The sequence below is a fragment of the Pieris napi genome, chromosome 18, assembly GCF_905475465.1.
Source record: "Pieris napi chromosome 18, ilPieNapi1.2, whole genome shotgun sequence".
Classification (NCBI taxonomy): Eukaryota; Metazoa; Arthropoda; class Insecta; order Lepidoptera; family Pieridae; genus Pieris; species Pieris napi.
The window spans coordinates 5,151,960-5,171,003 of NC_062251.1; the positions used below are offsets into that span (position 1 = coordinate 5,151,960).

The 19,044-nt window shown below is 33.5% G+C and overlaps 1 protein-coding gene across 1 annotated transcript; it reads right to left on the reverse strand.

The window, feature by feature from the left end:
* Positions 1 to 2,585: 2,585 nt before the first annotated feature.
* LOC125058790 (probable tyrosyl-DNA phosphodiesterase) lies at positions 2,586 to 18,394 on the reverse strand. Its single transcript, XM_047662944.1, has 14 exons — positions 18,283 to 18,394; positions 17,816 to 17,914; positions 17,390 to 17,537; positions 16,105 to 16,277; positions 13,699 to 13,878; positions 13,028 to 13,130; positions 11,548 to 11,670; positions 9,879 to 9,974; positions 8,752 to 8,922; positions 7,464 to 7,632; positions 6,365 to 6,467; positions 4,952 to 5,051; positions 3,801 to 4,011; positions 2,586 to 2,816 (listed from the first exon to the last, which is right to left on the reverse strand). Exons 1-14 carry the CDS (start codon positions 18,317 to 18,319, stop codon positions 2,697 to 2,699), a joined length of 1,833 nt encoding a protein of 610 aa, XP_047518900.1. The 5' UTR covers positions 18,320 to 18,394; the 3' UTR covers positions 2,586 to 2,696.
* Between the last annotated feature and the right edge of the window lie 650 nt (positions 18,395 to 19,044).

Sequence of the window (19,044 nt, forward strand, 5' to 3'; positions counted from 1 at the left end):
AGAAACTCTCCGCCACTCTTTTTAATCGCCAAGTTTTGAATCATACAAATTGTTTGAACTGGAGCAAATCAATCCCAGGGATTAGGATCATTTAAATATTTGTCAAATTTATAAAAATAATGATTGATTAATTTACGGTAGCGAGACTTTTGAATTTGATCAGTGCTAACTGTCTAATATCGCTTGGGAGTTTGTTGTAAAAAGGAATACAATTTCCATATAAGGAGTGGTTTATCTTCTGGAGAATTTTGAATGTCATTTATTTACGCGGCAAAATAAAAGCGAATATTTTGGAGTGACGTTTGTAATTTGTGGAAGCCAAAGATTATATATGGTAAGCAAAAATAATAGACCAAAAATTAAAAAAAAAATATTTATTCTTAAATCACAATTACTTAACAATGTTTTTAGTGTGTTCCTGCAGATTTAAAAAGATGATTAACATTTAAAGAATCCTGTATAACAAAATTCAATACATTTTTCAAATTATTTTATTAACTTACTTATAACAAGCGATATCTTCTAGACAATAAAACTAATCAAACACCAAACAAATATAAACAGTTAAAAAATATATTTTTATCAAAGTTTGAATAGGTTTATAATAAGTACAATATTATGGCGCCTAATTTGAGTCTGGGCTAAATATAACAAGGGGGAAAAGCAGGAAGTTCACCTGAAGTTAAGTGATGCCTAGTGGCGTAACTTTACTATCTGAGGCCTTAAATCTTTCCTGGCAATTTTAATGAAACTTCGAGATTTTCAGCGTACTCAATTACACGTTGTATATGTCCCACTAATGGCCATATGCCTCCTCTCTTAGGCGAGAGGGAATGGTCTGTAGTCCCCACGCTAGCCCAATGATTTAAGGGAGCGTTCAAGTATTACGTAACGCAATTTTTAAAGCTCCCTCCCCCCCCCCCCCATGTAACGCACCATACATTGATATAAGTACAAAAAACCCAAGATGCACAGTCTCGAATAAAAGTAACGCTCGAAAGTGTCCCGAAACACTATTTCTGTCCCTTTCTATAACAGTATGTCTATAACAGTATATGTTACAAGCATATATTATTGCAAAATCAACCTTACGCGAATTGCTTATAGTTGTTATTACAACGCAGTGTATACGTACTTAGCAATAAAATTTTACGACCGACCGTGGTCGGTAGGACAAGGTATTGAGTGGAGTCGAACATGACTTTTTTATTTACAACTATTTAACATAATTTTAAATTTATCCGACTTTTCGGGTGCTTTACAGCGTGCGTGGTCACGGTGACTGAAGACAAAGGTGTTGGATGTGAAAGGTGTTTCTTCTTTAAATTAAAAAAAAAATGTTAAATTGGCTACCTCCTGACCTACACTTTATATAGCGTAAATATATTTGTCAAAAACTACACACAAAAAAGTTCAAAAGTACATAAATTTATTTATAAAAAAAAACACAATAAATAACATCGACTCCACTTATTAGACGCGAGACTATTTGAAATGAGCGCACAATTTAGAATGTTGCGCTCATTTTTTGAGGACGTTTTTTAGACGTTGAGTGTGCATCTTGGGTTTTTTGTATATCAATGGCACCATAACGTTTTTCTGTAAATCACGTACACACACGTTCAAGCAAAAATAAAAGTAACATACAATAAAGGGATTCCCCGTACAACATAAACGGAAACAGTTTTTTTATTAAAATAAAAAATGTTACGTAACGCGTTCTTTAAATAAAACCCCCTCCCGCCCATGTAACGCACTGTAACGTTTCAAAGGACTCCCCCCTCCCCTCAAATTGGGTTACGTCATACTTGAACGCTCCCTTATTGGAGATTTCACATTCATCTATAGAACAAAATATCTCTTGGTGCCCGTAGCATTTTGGTGATGCCGCCCATAGACTCACATTGCCAGAAGGCTCGCAAGTTGCCGAACTTTTGAGAATTGGTACGCTCTTTTCTGGTGGTAGGTCCTGTATGTGTATAGGTGTTCTGCCTCCTTCAGCGTATTAAAAGAATTAGAATCTATTTGCACAGCCGGGTTTCGCTAGAATCTCTGGGATGAATGCCTCTAAAGCAGTGGTTTTTCAACCGTTTTTTGTACCACTTTTCGAAAATTCTTATGCCCCAATCAACAATATATAATTTTCTTTGTTTATTTAAATGATAGGTTCTAAGAAGATATCACTAGGAAATTATTAACGAAACACAGTAAATAAATATTATACACCAAATAATTTTAATACATAGCTTAGACTCTTAAGAATTAAATTGCCCCTGAGGCGTGGGCCCCAACACAGTTATTGGGGCCGTTCAAGTATTACGTAAGCACTATAAGGGGGTAGGGGTGGGGGGGATGTCTTGGATTTTAATTGGTGATTACGTCAACAGTAATTAACTTTTTACACAAATTACCCACTCATTGTCTATGCTTAAAAACGAAATGCATTTTCGAGGATTCATACAAAAAATTAATACGTTTATGTACTATTATTTTTGAGGGCTTTGCTTACTTTTGCTGACAAGAGGGTGTGTGTGTGGGTGTGTATGCGTGTGTGGGCGTGTGTATATGTGGGTGTGGGTGCGTGTGTGTATGTGTATGTGTGTGTGTGTGTGCGTGTGTGTGGGTGGGTGGGGATAAATTGCAGTAAATCTGCTTACGTAACACTTGAACGGACTCTAAATAGAAAAAGGTAAAAATCAATGTAAATAATCAGAAACCCATGGCGACATATCGCTCGTGTATTTAATGGGAGGTATGTCGTATGGTATTATTAAACGATGCGTTTTATCACTGAGAGGGAACAAGTCTTCATTTATCTGAAATAACATAAATATGTTTATATTTGCATACAATTATACAATATAATATAACACAAATTGTACACATACACATCAATTATATTAGAACTTCCCTATACAGAACATTTATTTTTATTATTATTATAAAGACAATTCACACCAATTGACCTAGTCCCATGCTGAGCTGGTGAAAAGCTTGTGTTATGGGTAATAGGCAACGGATATACATACATATTATAGATAGATAGACATATAAATACATATTTAAACACCCAAGACCTAAGCACAACACCAAATGCTCATCACATCGATGTTCGTCTCAGACGGGGATCGAACCCGGGACCCATGGATTCGCAGTCAGGGGTACTAACCACTAGACCAATGAGTCGTCCAAATTTGACGTAGTTTTGTTTTGCCCATGGGTAATACATATTTTTTGTGAATATTGTTTGACCATTCCAAGTAGCAGATAAGCGAGCCGTAGCTACGTATAGAAATTTTTAGTTCTAGTAACTCTAGGATAACAAAGAAAGGAAAATTCTATCTTTCTATAACTTAAAAGAACTGAAGTAAATTTGATTTAAAATTTCCAAAAAATATGTGGACGAAAAAACTAAAATGTTGACTATAGCTAACTTCAGGGTGTCGTTTTTTTGTGACGGTGCGCGCATCGTAAAAACTTACCCACATCATTTTCCCCTAAGGGAGCGTTCAAGTATTACGTCACGAAATTTTTGGACCCCCCCCCCATGTAACGCGCCGTAACGTTTTTCTGTACACAATAGTAAAACGTTTCGTGACCACCCAGTGACTCTTTATACCTAAAAGTTACCATTATGTGGTGTAAAGTACTGGAAAGTCGAAAATAATATTAACAATAACGCGTAATTCAATCCCCGCCCCGCATCGTAACGTTTTAACCCCCCCCCCCCTCCCCAAATTCGTTACGTAATACTTGAACGCTCCCAAGAGAAGTTATGAAGTCCCTCAAACTATACATACCACAAATCTTGGCAGCAGCAGCACGCCGGCCTCATAACTCATGATCCGCAATGCCTTATTCCCCTTATTTATGGAGCCCCACGCAGCCTTACTGATATTCCCGGATGTGAGGAGGTAGTAGGCCGCCATTTTGTTATCCGGTGATACTCGGGTGTACGATTTTATGTGTGGCATTGCTTTATTCCGATTCGTGTGTGTTGCTTTCCATTGGCTGTAATCGAAAAGTTTTTTTTACTTTTTAAAGTTATACTTCTTTAGGCGAGTTATGAAAAATTGATGAGTGAAATTTTACGACGCGCGCGCATCGTGACACAAAATTAACAGAATGAAGTTGCCCACAGAAGATGCTACGGCATTGGACATAATTTAAAAACAACATTCGAATAATAATAGAATTTATGTAACACTTAATGTAAGAGACTAATAATAAATAATTATTTATTTAATTTTTCTAATGTAAGCTGAACTTTATTAACTATAATGACTCCTTTTCCAGTCTTTGATTATTTAATTGTAATTAATTGCATGCAATTAAAAACTATTTTTAATAATGCCATAGAAGTATAACTTCTTACGCGCTACATAAATACACGCACCCTTTTTTTATAATAATAATGTGTTTTATCATACAACATACAAAAATTCATACAACCCTTAAATAATAATGAGTATAAATCTTCTATTAAATGTTATTTTATATTTCGCGGAACCTAGAAACTTCAGGTTCATAAAAAAATCAATGGCGCTACAACCTCTTTAGGTCTTGGCCACAGATTTCTGAATTTTATTTCATGATCATTTTTAAATCTTCTAGGCAAGTAGGTGATCAGCCACATGTGCCTGACACACGCCGTCGACTTTTTAGGTCTAAGGCAAGCCGATTTCCTCACGATGTTTTCCTTCACCGTTCGAGCGAATGTTAAATGCGCATATAAAGTCCATTGGTGCACAGCATGGGATCGAACCTACGACCTCAGGGATGAGAGTCGCACGCTGAAGCCACTAGGCCAACTACTGCTCTCTGGATTAGTTAGATTCTGTTATATTCGCAAAGAATTAGTAAGAAGAAGAGGAAAGAAGAAGAAGAAAAAAGAAGATGAAGAAGAAGAAGAAAGAAGAAGAAGAACGAAGAAGAAGAAAGAAATACTTACTAAAGAAATTGGTTGAGCCAAGGTTGTTTGGCGTGTGCGCTTGCGCCGTATGGAAGGCATCCACCACCCAGTAGACCATCGTGCGACTGTTTCACGTTTTCTATGAAAGACTGACATTTAGGGAAACAAAGACGTATTGGATTTGACATATCATTTGTTTTTGAAGTTATACTTCTTTAGGCGCGTTATGAAAAATTGATGAGAGTGAAATTTTACGATTGCGCGCGCACCGTGACACAAAGTTGTCAGTGTGATTATAGCGTGCGCGAGCGAGATGGGAATAAGACAATCTACAAGTAAAAAGAAATAGAATATGCGTGAAGTTAGCAGCTATGCCAAGAATTTTGAATGACCATAATGACATTTACCTTTTAAACAAATAAAGGAGTTTTAATTATTTTTTCAAAGAAATTTAGCAATGCTTTTTCACAAAGACCTATTGTTACTTAGTTAAAAGGTTATGAAACATACCAAGTTATTAAATTGAATTAATAATAATAATTGTTATTAATATGAATTAATAATTGAATAATATACTAAATATTAAATATTATTAAATTGTTTACGTTAAATATTAATTATAATTAATTATATTAAAAAAAAATAAAGAAAGCCAAAGAAGTATAACTTCTTACGCGCGTACATAAGTACACGCACTCTTTTTTTTTTTTATTCATGGCATTTTTGAACTAATTCAGGTCTCTTCAAATAACAATAGTACACGTGCATACCAATAGATGGCGCTATACGTAAACTGAAACGCGCTTGCAAAATACGATCCTTAAATCGTATATCTTTTTTCAGTTAGGTTTCAGTGATATTCATTGGACAGGGTTAGTTGAGGAGCGAACCATTTCTTAAAAGGTCACATGAACGGCCCCTAAGTGTCTGAATGCGTGTGTAAAATTATGAAGCGTTCTGTGTAAAATATAATCATTATCTGTATTTGAAGTCAAACTTCTTTATCGCCGTTGGAAAAAAAGTTGCCGTCACATTTTTCGGTTACGCGCCATCTTTTTCTTGTCCCTACTGCGGTTGATCCGAAGAGATTCGAAGCCATTAATAACAAAAATGTAATACAATTAATGAAATTCTGTTATAATCTTAGTAGTAATAAGGTAAAATGAAATAATTGTATTTGTATTCATGTCTATGATAATAAAAGCCTTTTGTTAATCTTTATCTAATTTAACTTTAACCAATTTCTGTAAAGTTGCATATATCTACTATAAGCAACTTATATTACTATAATTTTTCGAAAAATAAGGTCATAAAGAAGTTTCACTTCTTACGTGTGTACACTAGTACACGCATACATTTTTGTTTTAATAAAACGAACCATTCAATATGAGTCAGATTAACACAAATATGAACCTAAATGATGGATTTTGACATAAAAGCTATATAACTTACCTAGAGATGGATAAATAACCTTCAACTCAGCTGGTGAAGACAGCATTTGGGATTGATCCTTGATTTTTGTGAATTGATGAAGAAAGTCTCCCGTTAGCCATAACTGAAAATTTATTTTAGAATTCATGTATAATGTATATGTGTGTATATGCTCAAAAAACGTGGAATCAATTAGAGTAATTTTTGTATTCCTTGAATTCTGAGGAAGGTTTTTATGTATGCGTTCTGTCTCGCTCTAACGCGTATTGGCCGCACCTATATTACGTCATTGTGTGTTAGGTTTACTTTCGTTACGGAATTTCTTGATTCGGTCGGATAAAATCTATGCAATAGCTTAAAAATAACACTACTGAATAACACTTACTCTTTTGTTTATAGTTAAAAATCTATGGTCAAACAGAACTGAATGCTATTATATTAAAAAAATCATCATGTGTCCAATTCACACGTGGTAGAAGTGAAACCTTCAAAAACCAAAGTTTTTATAATTAAAATATGTAAATTAGACTTTTTCTCTATCTAAATGTAGGATCTTTTCTTTAAAAAAATATATATTTTAATGTTAAATTTTTATTTATAACTTTAATATCAATCTTTAATTTGGTAAAAACTAAAATAATAAAAGTTTGAAATAAATTCACAAGATCCATCGTGGGAGAAAATGAGATAGGAAGCATTATACAGTGTATAAACTTTTAATTAAGTGTAGTACGAAGTTTTCACTTCAAAAAGTTTCTATAACTAATGATTTGTAAATAAAATTGATAAATTTATAATTAATAATTATAATAAGATAATTTTATAATTAAACTACTTACTTGACTTACTTATTTGATTTTCATCAAATCTGTTTTTTTATTTCAGAAAATGTTCAAATACACACTAATTTAAAGTTTATACACTGTATAATGCCTCCTATCTCACTCTCTCCCACGCCAAATCCTATTAATTTATGTGTCTGTCTCTTTTTACTGTCGCTTTTTCCGTTGCATCCGGTTTGAAATCACAACGATTCTAAAGAAGTTTCACTTCAAAAAGTTTATATACCGATTCCCCCTTTTATGACTCTCCCATTGGCTAGTCTAATAAAAATATGTACCTTAGGTTCCTTCCCATAGCTTCCAATGCTGCTGGCTTGTGCCAATAAAGGCCAGCGGCTGTTCTCAGACGGCGGAATACAACAGTGCTGTCGCAATAGAGACCCAACACGGGTCATGCCCCAGTCGACATCGAAATGGGCACCCGGGGCTGATGCAATCAAGAAGACACTGAAATGTGAATTTAAAATATTTTTGATTATTCAATACTTGAACGCTCCCTTATACGATTATATATTTTTGAAGTAAAAACTTCCTTAGCATCCATGTGATTAAAAAGTCGATGATACGAAAAAGAGACAGACACACAAATTTATAAGATATAACGTGGGAGAAAATGTGGAAACATTATACAGTGGATAAACTTTAAATTACTGTATTTGATCATTATATTGTGTATTATGTTTTTATAGTTTTTTGCACGTCTATGATTTTTTAAAATTCGTAAGTAATTTAAAGTTTATACACTATATAATGTTTCCTCATTTTCTCCCAAGTTATATCTTATGAATTTGTGTGTCTGTGTCTTTTTCGCTTCATCAATTTTAAAACTTTATTATTTTAATTTTTATCAAAATAAAAAATTGATATTGAACTTAAAATTTAAATTAATTAATTTAAACAAAAGTCTAATACTATTTAGATAGTGAAAAAAGGGTGCGTGTACTTATGTACGCGCGTAAGAAGTTATACTTCTTTGGCATTATTAAATATAGTTTTTGATTGCATGCAAATAATTAATTACAATTAAATAATCAAAGACTGGAAAAGAAGTCATTATAGTCAATAAAGTTCAGTTTACATTTGAAAAATTAAATAAATAAATATTTATTATTATTCTCTTACATTAAGTGTAACATAAATTGTATTATTATTCGAATGTTGTTTTTGAATTATGTCCAATGCCGTAGCATCTTCCATGGGCAACTTCATTCTGTTAATTTTGTGTCACGGTGCGCGCGCATCGTAAAATTTTACTCTCATCAATTTTTCATAACGCGCCTAAAGAAGTATAACGTCAAAAAGTATAATTTACATATTATTAAAACTTTTTTAATCGTTGTAGTTATATATCTATATATTATATCAAAATTAATAATTCACGCCCGACCGATGTGAGACGCAGTATGCGTTCTGTCCCGCTCTAACGCGTATTGGCCGCACCTATTACGTCATCGTGTGTTAGATTTTTTCGTTACGGAATTTCTTCGTCGCGCTCAAAGCCCGCGAATAACTCTGCAATAGCTTAAAAGCTTTATTGATTAATTTGTAAGATGTATTATAACTTACTTGATGTGTGAAAAATCGCATCGCTTTACCCTCTCCATATAAAATGCGAGTTGCGGCAAATGATAATGGTTGAGATATCGCAATAATGTCTTCTTGAACATCGTTGGGGAGTCTCCATCATGAGGCATTGCGTCCGGTGGTAATTCTGGACAGCGCGGACTAAACCAGAGTCTGGAGAAGGAGTTTCACAAATACATCATCTTACAGGAGACCCTAGGAGTACTTAAATCTAGGAAAATACGTTCTTCTCCTGTTCATAGAAGAGATTCTATTATTTATTTATCAAGCAGTGTTGGCCGTGGGACTCTCATTCCTGAGGTCGTAGGTTCGATTCCCGGCTGTGCACTAATGGACTTTATATGCGCATTAAACATTCGCTCGAACGGTAAAGGAAAACATCGTGAGGAAACCGGCTTGCCTTAGACCCAAAAAATCTAAGGGGGCAACTATTACGTAAGCCTTATAGGGGGGAGGGGAGGGGGGCTTTGATTTTCTTATTTGGTATTTACGTCAAAAGTAATTATATACTTTTTCACACATATTACCCACACATTGTCTATTATTGAAAACGAAATGCATTTTCTAGGATTCCTACAAAAAATTAATACGTTTATGTACTATTAATTTTGAGAGTTTTGCTTTTGCTGACAAGAGAGGGGGAGGGATAAATTGCAGAAAATCTGTTTACGTAATACTTGAACGGCCCCAAGGCATGTGTCAGGCACAGGAGGCTGATCACCTACTCGCCTATTAGAATGACAAAAGATGAAACAGATACAGAAGTTTGAGGCCCAGACCTAAAAAATTGTAGCGTTGGTGTGTATATAAGATAAGCGGTAGCGCGCAGTGTTGCAAGGGAAAAAATAATGGGGGAAACATAAATAAAATACAGGGCCTGGGACTAGTGTTAGGATACTTCTAATTAATTTGCGATATTTGTTTTAAAATAAGTGTTGTTTGATGATTTGTTATTTTAAAAGAGTACCGAGAGTTTTTTACGGTCGGCTTTTTCTTTCGGCCTACGCCCTTTGTCTTTGCCGATGAGAGATGCCTACAAATTCAAATTTAATGACATGGAATAAGTGATGCCTGTATCTTATGTTCCATAATATACATAATAAACATACCCCTGCGTTCTATTCTCCCAGTCGTCAACATATAGGTTCGCGGTTGACACAACCACCCTCAACGAACCGTCTTCGTAGCACAGCACCATCATTTTTCTAAACGTGAATGTCACATGTCAAACGTCATGATCATAGATAATGCACCGAATAGATTATGAGGCTCTTATTAATACTCTATACTCTGATCTTGATGTGAAACATATTTAATGGAATGTGCTCATAGGCGTAACATTACGTCTATGAAAATTAAGAGTTGACCTAAAGGTTGTAATAAATGCCAGGTCATAAAATTCCAAAAAAAAAAAAAATGTGAAACATCTATAGCCGCACGTAAAACCGATTTCTGGCGTGGCGACGCATGGCGTGGCGACGCATGCCGTGGCGACGCGTTGCCACGCTATATGATGGTGGTATACACACTACTGCATATAGACTGTATGTCTATATGCAGTAGTGTGTACGGTGTGTGTATTTCGAAGTCACTGATTAAACGAATTAAGTAGTCGCGATTTGAAATAAATTCGTAAATTTTTGTATTTAATGAAAATAAATGTTTATTCAATAAATAGTCTGAAAAACATTTTTAATATTTTATTTTATCATTATGACATATTTAGTTCCTATCACAATGTGTTCCTTTCTGCTTTTCATATTACTTTTACAAAATAATGTCGATGTTTCACATCTGCCAGGCGTCCCGTGACGGCTCACATTTTTTTTTAATTCCGTAGAATTCTGACATTTCATAAATGTTGCTACTTAAAACATTCTCCACCGAAAAAGGGACAAATTTGACCCATTTGAGGGCAATAAAAAAATGCTACGTATTTTTGTTTTATCTAATACAAAAAAAAACTAATATTTCAATATCACGAACAATATATCGAATTAACTTTAATTACTTTATTTTATTCTTTAGCTGGCATCACTGCCTACTAATTCCAGGTTTAGTAAACCTTTTTAATAAAATAAAATCTTAACTTGTGCGTTTTTACGGTTTGTGATGAAAAGGGACGTAATTATCACTCGCCGTAACACCACTTTTAATGTTGAGCACCGTACTTAATAAAATGGATACATTAACTAAGAAATAAAATGTATGTATAGACTCAGATGTTCAGACTCGTATTGAAATTGAAAAATGTGCCCGGCCAAAAAGGTTTGCCATCTCTGTCATGTCAAAAAATGATAGCTGTCAGAATTCTACGAAATTGAAAATCAGAGTATAATGATTTTTGTCTTTGTACCATGCGTATTTGTTTATTCAATTATATGGCTTCCAATGTATGTTTCTTTCCGTCATAGCGTACACACAATTTGATGGAAAGAGACAAATGAGTACTTTAGAAGAGTGCAACTAGATCGATATAGTTTTTATAATCCTTTCTCTTTTTGTTTTGCCTGTGCGTATTTTTTCATTCAATTAAATGGCTCTCAATGTATTCTCTCTTTCCGTCAAATCGTTAACACAATGTGAAAGAAAAAGACAAAATAGTACTTTAGAAGAGTGGAACAATATCGATTTAATTTTTTTATCCTTTCCTTTTTTGTATCATGCGTATTTATTTATTGAACTACATGGCTTTTAATGTATTCTCTCTTTCTGTCATAGCGTAAATACAATTTGAAAGAAAGAGACAAATGTTTCGAAGAGTGCTCTCCTACTCACGTGTGGTGTTTACCGAATGGCGTTGCCATGGTAACATAGTGGGCGTCAACGTGCGGCTTCTTTTGGCTAATCGTCTTCAAGTCCGGGCACTCTTCGCCATAGAGAATTGTTAGCTTTTTGGCACTGGAAATTAAAAAAAGGGGGCGTGTAATTATGTACGCGCGTAAGAAGTTATACTTCTTTGGCATTATTAAAAATAGTTTTTGATTGCATGCAAATAATTAATTACAATTAAATAATCAAAGACTGGAAAAGAGTCATTATAGTCAATAAAGTTCAGTTTACATTTGAAAAATTAAATAAATAAATATTTATTATTATTCTCTTACATTAAGTGTAACATAAATTCTATTATTATTCGAATCTCCAATGCCGTAGCATCTTCCGTGGGCAACTTCATTCTGTTAATTTTGTGTCACGGTGCTCACGCATCGTAAAATTTCACGCTCATAAATTTTTCATAACGGGCCTAAAGAAGTATAACTTCAAAAAAAACGTGTGTACTTATGTAATAATTTTTTTCGAGCCCTTTTCGAGTGTTTCCCTAATAGAATTGCATTTTTTGTCCATTTTAATGGTCACTTGCCATCGAAACGATATAATATGTACTTAATCATGATATTTTACAATAAACACTATGTTTTTTATCACATTAGAATGGGTTTTCTCGTATAGAAATCAATATTCAACTAAACACGACTTTGAAAAACTCTACGCCATGACAGACAATGCAACTTGTCGATAAAACAGAGCAAGCGCCAACTAGCGGCCCAGACTGTTTTACCGACGTTTGAACAGATATTTAGGGTGTCGGTTTATTGTGACGGTGTGCGCGCACATCGTAAAAATTTACTCGCATCTTTCCCTAACGCGCCGAAAGAAGTATAACTTCAAAAACATAAATTAACAAGATTATAATGTGTTTATAAAAAGTGGTATACCTTATGAAGAGAAGAAGCAGGAAATATGGTTAGTGTCCGAAACACAGAACTTTTTCTATTATAAGGGGGGGGGGGCAAACGGGTAGTAGTCTCACCTGATGATAAGTGATACCGCCGCCCACGGACACTCATGCCAGAGGTCTCACGAGTGCGTTACCGACCTTTTAAGAATTGTTGTTAGGAAATACTTTGTGTTCTTAAGTTTTTCACGGCGTCCACAACCGAATACTGAATGTTGCAATGGTGAATGTATACTTTTTGTGTGTGTGTGTGGGGGGGGGGGGGGGGGATTTTTGGGTGCATATGCATTGGCCTAGTGGCTTCAGCGTGCGAATCCCTGAGGTCATAGATTCGAACCCCGGCTATGCACCAATGGACTTTGTGTCTCATTTAACATTCGCTCAAACGGTGAAGGAAAACATCGTGAGAAAATCGGCCATAGACTCGGCGTGTATCACAGGAAGATGATCACCTACTTGCCTATTAGATTGACATATCATGAAATCTGAGGCCCAGACCTAAAAATATTGTAGCTTTACCTGTATCCAGCGAAATAATATTGCGCAAGAAGCCAGCTCACATCAACCATAAAATTTATTTGCAGCGAACACTTCAATTCGCCGAGACTGAAATCCAATATTTCTGTAACGGAAAATATATCGTATAGTGTACCAATTCTTGAAAAAGCCGGCAACGCACTTGCGAGCCCTATGGCAATGTGTCTATGGGCGGCGGTATTACTTAACATCAGATGAGACTCTTGTCCTTTAACCCCTGTTCTATAAAAAGGCCGTCAACGCACTCGCGAGCCCTCTAGCATTGAGTGTCCATGGTCGGCGGTATCACTTGACATCAGATGAGTCTCTTGTCCTTTAACCCCTGTTCTACAAAAAGGCCGTCAACGCACTCGCGAGCCCTCTGGTATTGTGTCCATGGGCGGTGGTATCACTTAACATCAGGAGATCCTCCTGCCCGTTTGCCCCCTGTTCTAAAAAAAGGCCGGCACCGCACTCGCGAACCATCAGGCATTGAGAGTGTCCATGGGCGATGGTATCTCTTAACATCAAGTGAGCCTCCTGCCCTCTAACCCCTGTTCTATAAAAAAAGGGCCGGCAACGCACTCGCGAGCTCTCTAGTATTGAGTGTCCATGCGTGGTGGTGACTTCAGATGAGCCTTTTAAACAATTATGTATAGTCCACGTTGATTTACCTTGAAAACTTATAGAATACGGCTGTGTGTGTGTTTCTTTTGCATCTGTAATGGTGGTATAGAATATATAATACGGTGCGCAGGCGTCATGTTTCGCCGCCATTTTGTTTTTCTCTGGAATCACTTTGAAATACTCTGAGTATTTTCGAGTCGGTGGCACTATTGGTCTATAGTCAGAATCTGAAAACCAAATTAAACATCTGTCAACACTTTGATTGATAGTATTATATCTCTATATATCTAAAATTCTCGTGTCACAATGTTCGTTCCCACGCTCCTCCGAAACGGCTCGACCGATTTTTGTGAATTTTCTTATGTTCAGTAACATTGAGAATCGGCCACTATCTATATTTCAAACCCCTAAGTGATAAGGGATGTCCACCCCAAAAATATTTATTTTTATTTTTTACACAATTTTCTTTTGTCTTTATTTTTGAAGTGAAACTTCTTTATCGGGGTTGGAAAAAAATTTAGTGTAACATTTTTTCGTTACGCGTCACATTTTTCGGTTACGCGCCATGTTGCTTTTTGAAGTCAAACTTCTTTATCGGCGTTGGAATGAAAGTTCTTTATCGACGTATGGGACAAATTTTGTAGCAAATTGTCACGTTTTTATTTATTATTTATTATTCGACACTTAATATTTTAATGACAATGAAATTCATTAAATTCCTAACATATCTTCCTTTTTCCGTCCCTCTAAGTATCGGGAATCTAAACTTTTAGATTTGTATAAATATGAACAACACTTCAAGATTAGTTTGCCACAGAAGTTTCACTTCTGACATGTGTACTTTGTACACACACACTTTTTTTTATGATGCATAGACAAATACATACAACCCCTAATTTTCAGCCTTCTACGATCAACCCCTATTTTTTTATTATAGTAGTAAGATTTTATTGAACTAAAAAATGTTTCCTTGAAATAATATACATGGCAAAACAACTTGCCGGATCAGCTAGTAATACTATATATGTCGCGGCCAACTAGCTTAATAAGCCGTTCAATTGACAGCCTAGTCTTTTAACTATAGAGTGACCATGTGGCAGAAATAAAAAAGATTTCTTTATAAATTAAATTGCTTGAGTGAGTCACAGGTAAATTCATTATTATTGTCACTTCACTCTTCCATTGTACTTGTTTTTCATTAAACTTTAGAAAACACCATCAAAGTTGTGGTTTGTTGTCATATTGATAGTTGAAGATTTTCGGTTTAGTTTGAGTGGCAGAAAGTGGAACTAAATTTAAATTAACAGTCAACAAGCAAGTAATGGAACATCATCGATCCAAGTGATTTGCCTAGCCGTGCAAATCAATCTCATACAGGTGAACCTAATTTGTTGGTTAAACATATTTATTTATCTATTTATGCTTTATTACCTTGTTCACAAACATACACAACAAAAATACAAAAAAACATGTTACAAAAGTTATAAGGCAACAGGCGGCCTTATCGCTAACAAGCGATTTCTTCCAGGCAACTCTTATGTGGAACAATGAAAAAGAAACATATACAGAGGGTAGAGTACAAGAATTGCAAAAATTATTTAAAAAAAAAACTCAAAATAACCCGTTACTCTAACTAAAATAAAGTCTAAAGGAAAAATAACAATAATAATAAATAAAAGTATGTATAGACAACAATTTAATATTTAACCTGATTATAAGTCAAAAAAGTTAAATTTTGGATTAATTTTCTTTACCCAGGTCAGAAGATATATGAAAAGCATAATCTTTGTGCAGTTTCGTTCTTAATTAAATTAATTAGCTTTTATTAAATTGATTTTTCATCTCTGTTAACTAATATTGAGAAATTATAATAAGATTATATTTATCCAAATCATTGTCCTATCCTAATTTATTAAAAAAAGGATGCATGCACTTATGTACGCGCGTAAGAAGTTATACTTCTTTGGCTTTCTTTATTTTTTTAAATACATATTAAATAATAAATATTTAACGTTAATAATTTTATAATATTTAATATTTAGTATATTATTCAATTATTAATTAATATTAATAATTATTATTATTTTATTATATTATTCATTCAATTTAATAACTAGGTATGTTTCATAACCCTTTAACTAAGTAACAATAGGTCTTTGTTACAAAGCATTGCTAAATTTCTTTGAAAAAATAATTAAAACTCCTTTATTTGTTTAAAAGGTACTACAAAGGTCATTATGGTCATTGCTGGCTGGTTTAACAAGAATTCGTTAGTGGGCAACTTCATTCTGATAATTTTGTGTCACGGTGCGTGCGCATCGTAAAATTTCACTCTCATCAATTTTTCATAACGCGTCTAAAGAAGTATAACTTCAAAAATGTGAGAACATTGTAATAATAAAATAATTGAACATATATAAAAGTATCTGTTTTATGTCTCACTCTGTACTTACCTCTAACTTTTTGTTCTTGATTCTGGGATTTTTCTCTATTAATTTTAACACTATCCTGACTACACTGCGGAATAGTTTTGATCGCCATTATTTTCTGTGGTTTTATTTGCGTTACATTTGTACTTTGTGTATTCGGTGTTTCATCTTTGGTCCGTGTACTTGATTGTTTATCACTGAAAGGAGATATGACACATAAGATGTCTATTTTAGCTACTGCCAAATATATCCAGCTAGAAAAAAATGGTTTTAGACTACAATCACTATGTATTTAAAACATATGTTGTTGGTTTGTATTTAAAAAAGACTCTGCAGAAGTCACCTCTTTATTATTTAATATGCAAGTCTGTAGTTTAGTTCAAGATCTTTATGCTTCCAAGCACATTAAAATTATTACATGAAACATAATAGTGACCATAAGATTTATATAAGATATATATTATATATATATATTATTATGCTACAGAAAGCTATTGTATTCAGATATATCATCAGCCTCATTTTAGTGCATTTTATATACTTAGTTGTTTCAACAGTTGTTTGGTCAAGAACCAAACCTAACATTTATATTCATACAGAGAAATGGGTGAAAAGACATCATTGACCACTATTAAATAATTCACTTGCATAGCAGCCTAAATTGAACAATATTTTAGCTTAGCCATTCTAAATTATATAAAAAAATGGTTTAGTAATCTATAATAAGCTGATGAGTAACTCTAACAAACTAAGAGTATGTCAAAATAGTATCAAAAGGAGTATTCTAGGTGTAAGATTTAAAGAAGTAAAACTAAAAGAAATAAAAGACATGACAGTTCAGACATGCTGTTACATCTAGTAAAAGATTGAATAGGAAATGGACAGGACATATGAGAGAAGACAAAGATAAATGGATGAAAAAAGCGATAGAATGGCTTCCTCGCTATAACAATAGAAAACGAGGAAGATAAATACAAAGATGGTAAGATGATAAAATTAGTGCAGCTGGCCCTATGTGGCTACGTTAAGCACAGAGACAAGAGAAGAGTGAAAGGCTTTAGAGGAGGTCTATGACCAAGGATAATCTGTAAAACAGAAAATAACCAACTTGCAGATTAATTATAAGTGTATATAGTACTTCACATTTTTATAAATAAGATAAGTTATTAAGTAGATAAGATTATAAGTCGATAAGTATTTTACAGCAAAAAATAATAATCATCTAGTCATTAAAAAGATTAAATATAAGGACTTAGGTATCTTTAGATTAAAATACTCAATTAAAATTAATATAAGAATTATGCCTTACTCAGATGATTGTGTTCCAATTTTTCCTATATACAAGTTCTTCTCAACAATAATGTTTAATTGTTCAATAATCTGACTCCGTTGCATTGAATATTGCTGAGGTATATCATAGTCACCATTTCCTTCATAGGTATTTAGTATGCTTTCCACTTGAAAATTATAACATTTAGATTATATTATAAGTTAGAACAGTTAAAAAATCTACAAAGCTCTTCAAAAAAGGGAGTTAGTACCAAGGATACTCTTCAATGCACAATAACAAGCAATGTTGTCTCTATTTTGTATTTTTTTATTAATAAAAGGGGTGAATGTAAATAAATAATTTAACTTAATTGTTATTAAAACTATATGTTTAACCAGAGAAATATCATGAACATAATGGTTTTTTGTCAAGCCTAATCTTGCAGGCTGAGTTATATAGACTTACAATGCGGATGGCTGAATTCTCGAAAATGTGCTGGATTTAATCTATAACATTTATCACCATAACTGCATTCACGTTTCACTCTTTTTGAACTCTGAGCATCTGGAAATTTAACATACTAATGATCTTGAAATGTTGTTATAATAATATATATAATTTTTCAAAAGCTAAAAAGTTGGTAACATTTTTGTTTTATTCTTGATTTGGTGTAGCACAAATTCCTTTGTCAAATAGCATTGTTTTATTTATTAATATGAAAAACTTATCGAATTAATTTTGTCTGCATTTTTTACACAATAATGAACCAGTAAATAACTATTTTTAGTACACGTAGCATGTATTTACAAAACTAATAACTGAAGGCAAATCATTTATAACCTTTGATTAAGTATAAAATAGTTGTGTATCGAACTCAATGTCTGATAAGAGATTCCCAATAATTATAAAAGTAAAATTTAAAAAGTATTTACCGTTCATATTATTCATCCTTTTATTGCTTATATTCATGATATCATTTCTTGATTAGCTCCTTGTTTTTTTTTTACTTTCATCGAGGATGATAATTGGGTAGTAAATATAGAACAAAATATTTTAATTATAAATTAAAATCGCAATTATAATAAATTACAAAACATTCCAATTTTAAATCTTAAGAAATTCAAACTAAAAGTTTGAACCAAGTGTCAGATGACAATTTACACTTAATGACAATTGAAGGACATACTTGTAAAAGGATTTATCTTGTCAAGTCATAGAGTAAAAATCCATCAACACCAAAATAACTTAGATTAATAAAGTTTATAATCTTTTTAAACGTTCTTAAAGTTAATTCTAGTAAGCTAACCTTTCATCGTGTATAACCTAAGAACAGAAGACATCTTTAAGTACTCTAAACGTATCACATGATAAGCCTAGTTATTTAGCGCGTAGGGTAAGATTCAAATATGAAACATGAATAACTCAAACTCCCGTACGTCAAAAAAGTATTGGATTTTGATGTATCCAAGTAATAACAATAATATTTTTTTATTTAATCGGACAATCATAAGTCCTTATCATAGTAGTGATCGTTTCTAAATCTCAGTCTTGAGCCCTGAATCTGACAGTAGGACCTATCGACCTATCTTAATTAATGTAGAAAAAATTAACCGACTTTTTAATACAAAATTATTTATGTCCATAGCTGAATACCCTTATCTCAAAACGACAGAACCAATGTTGATAAAACATAG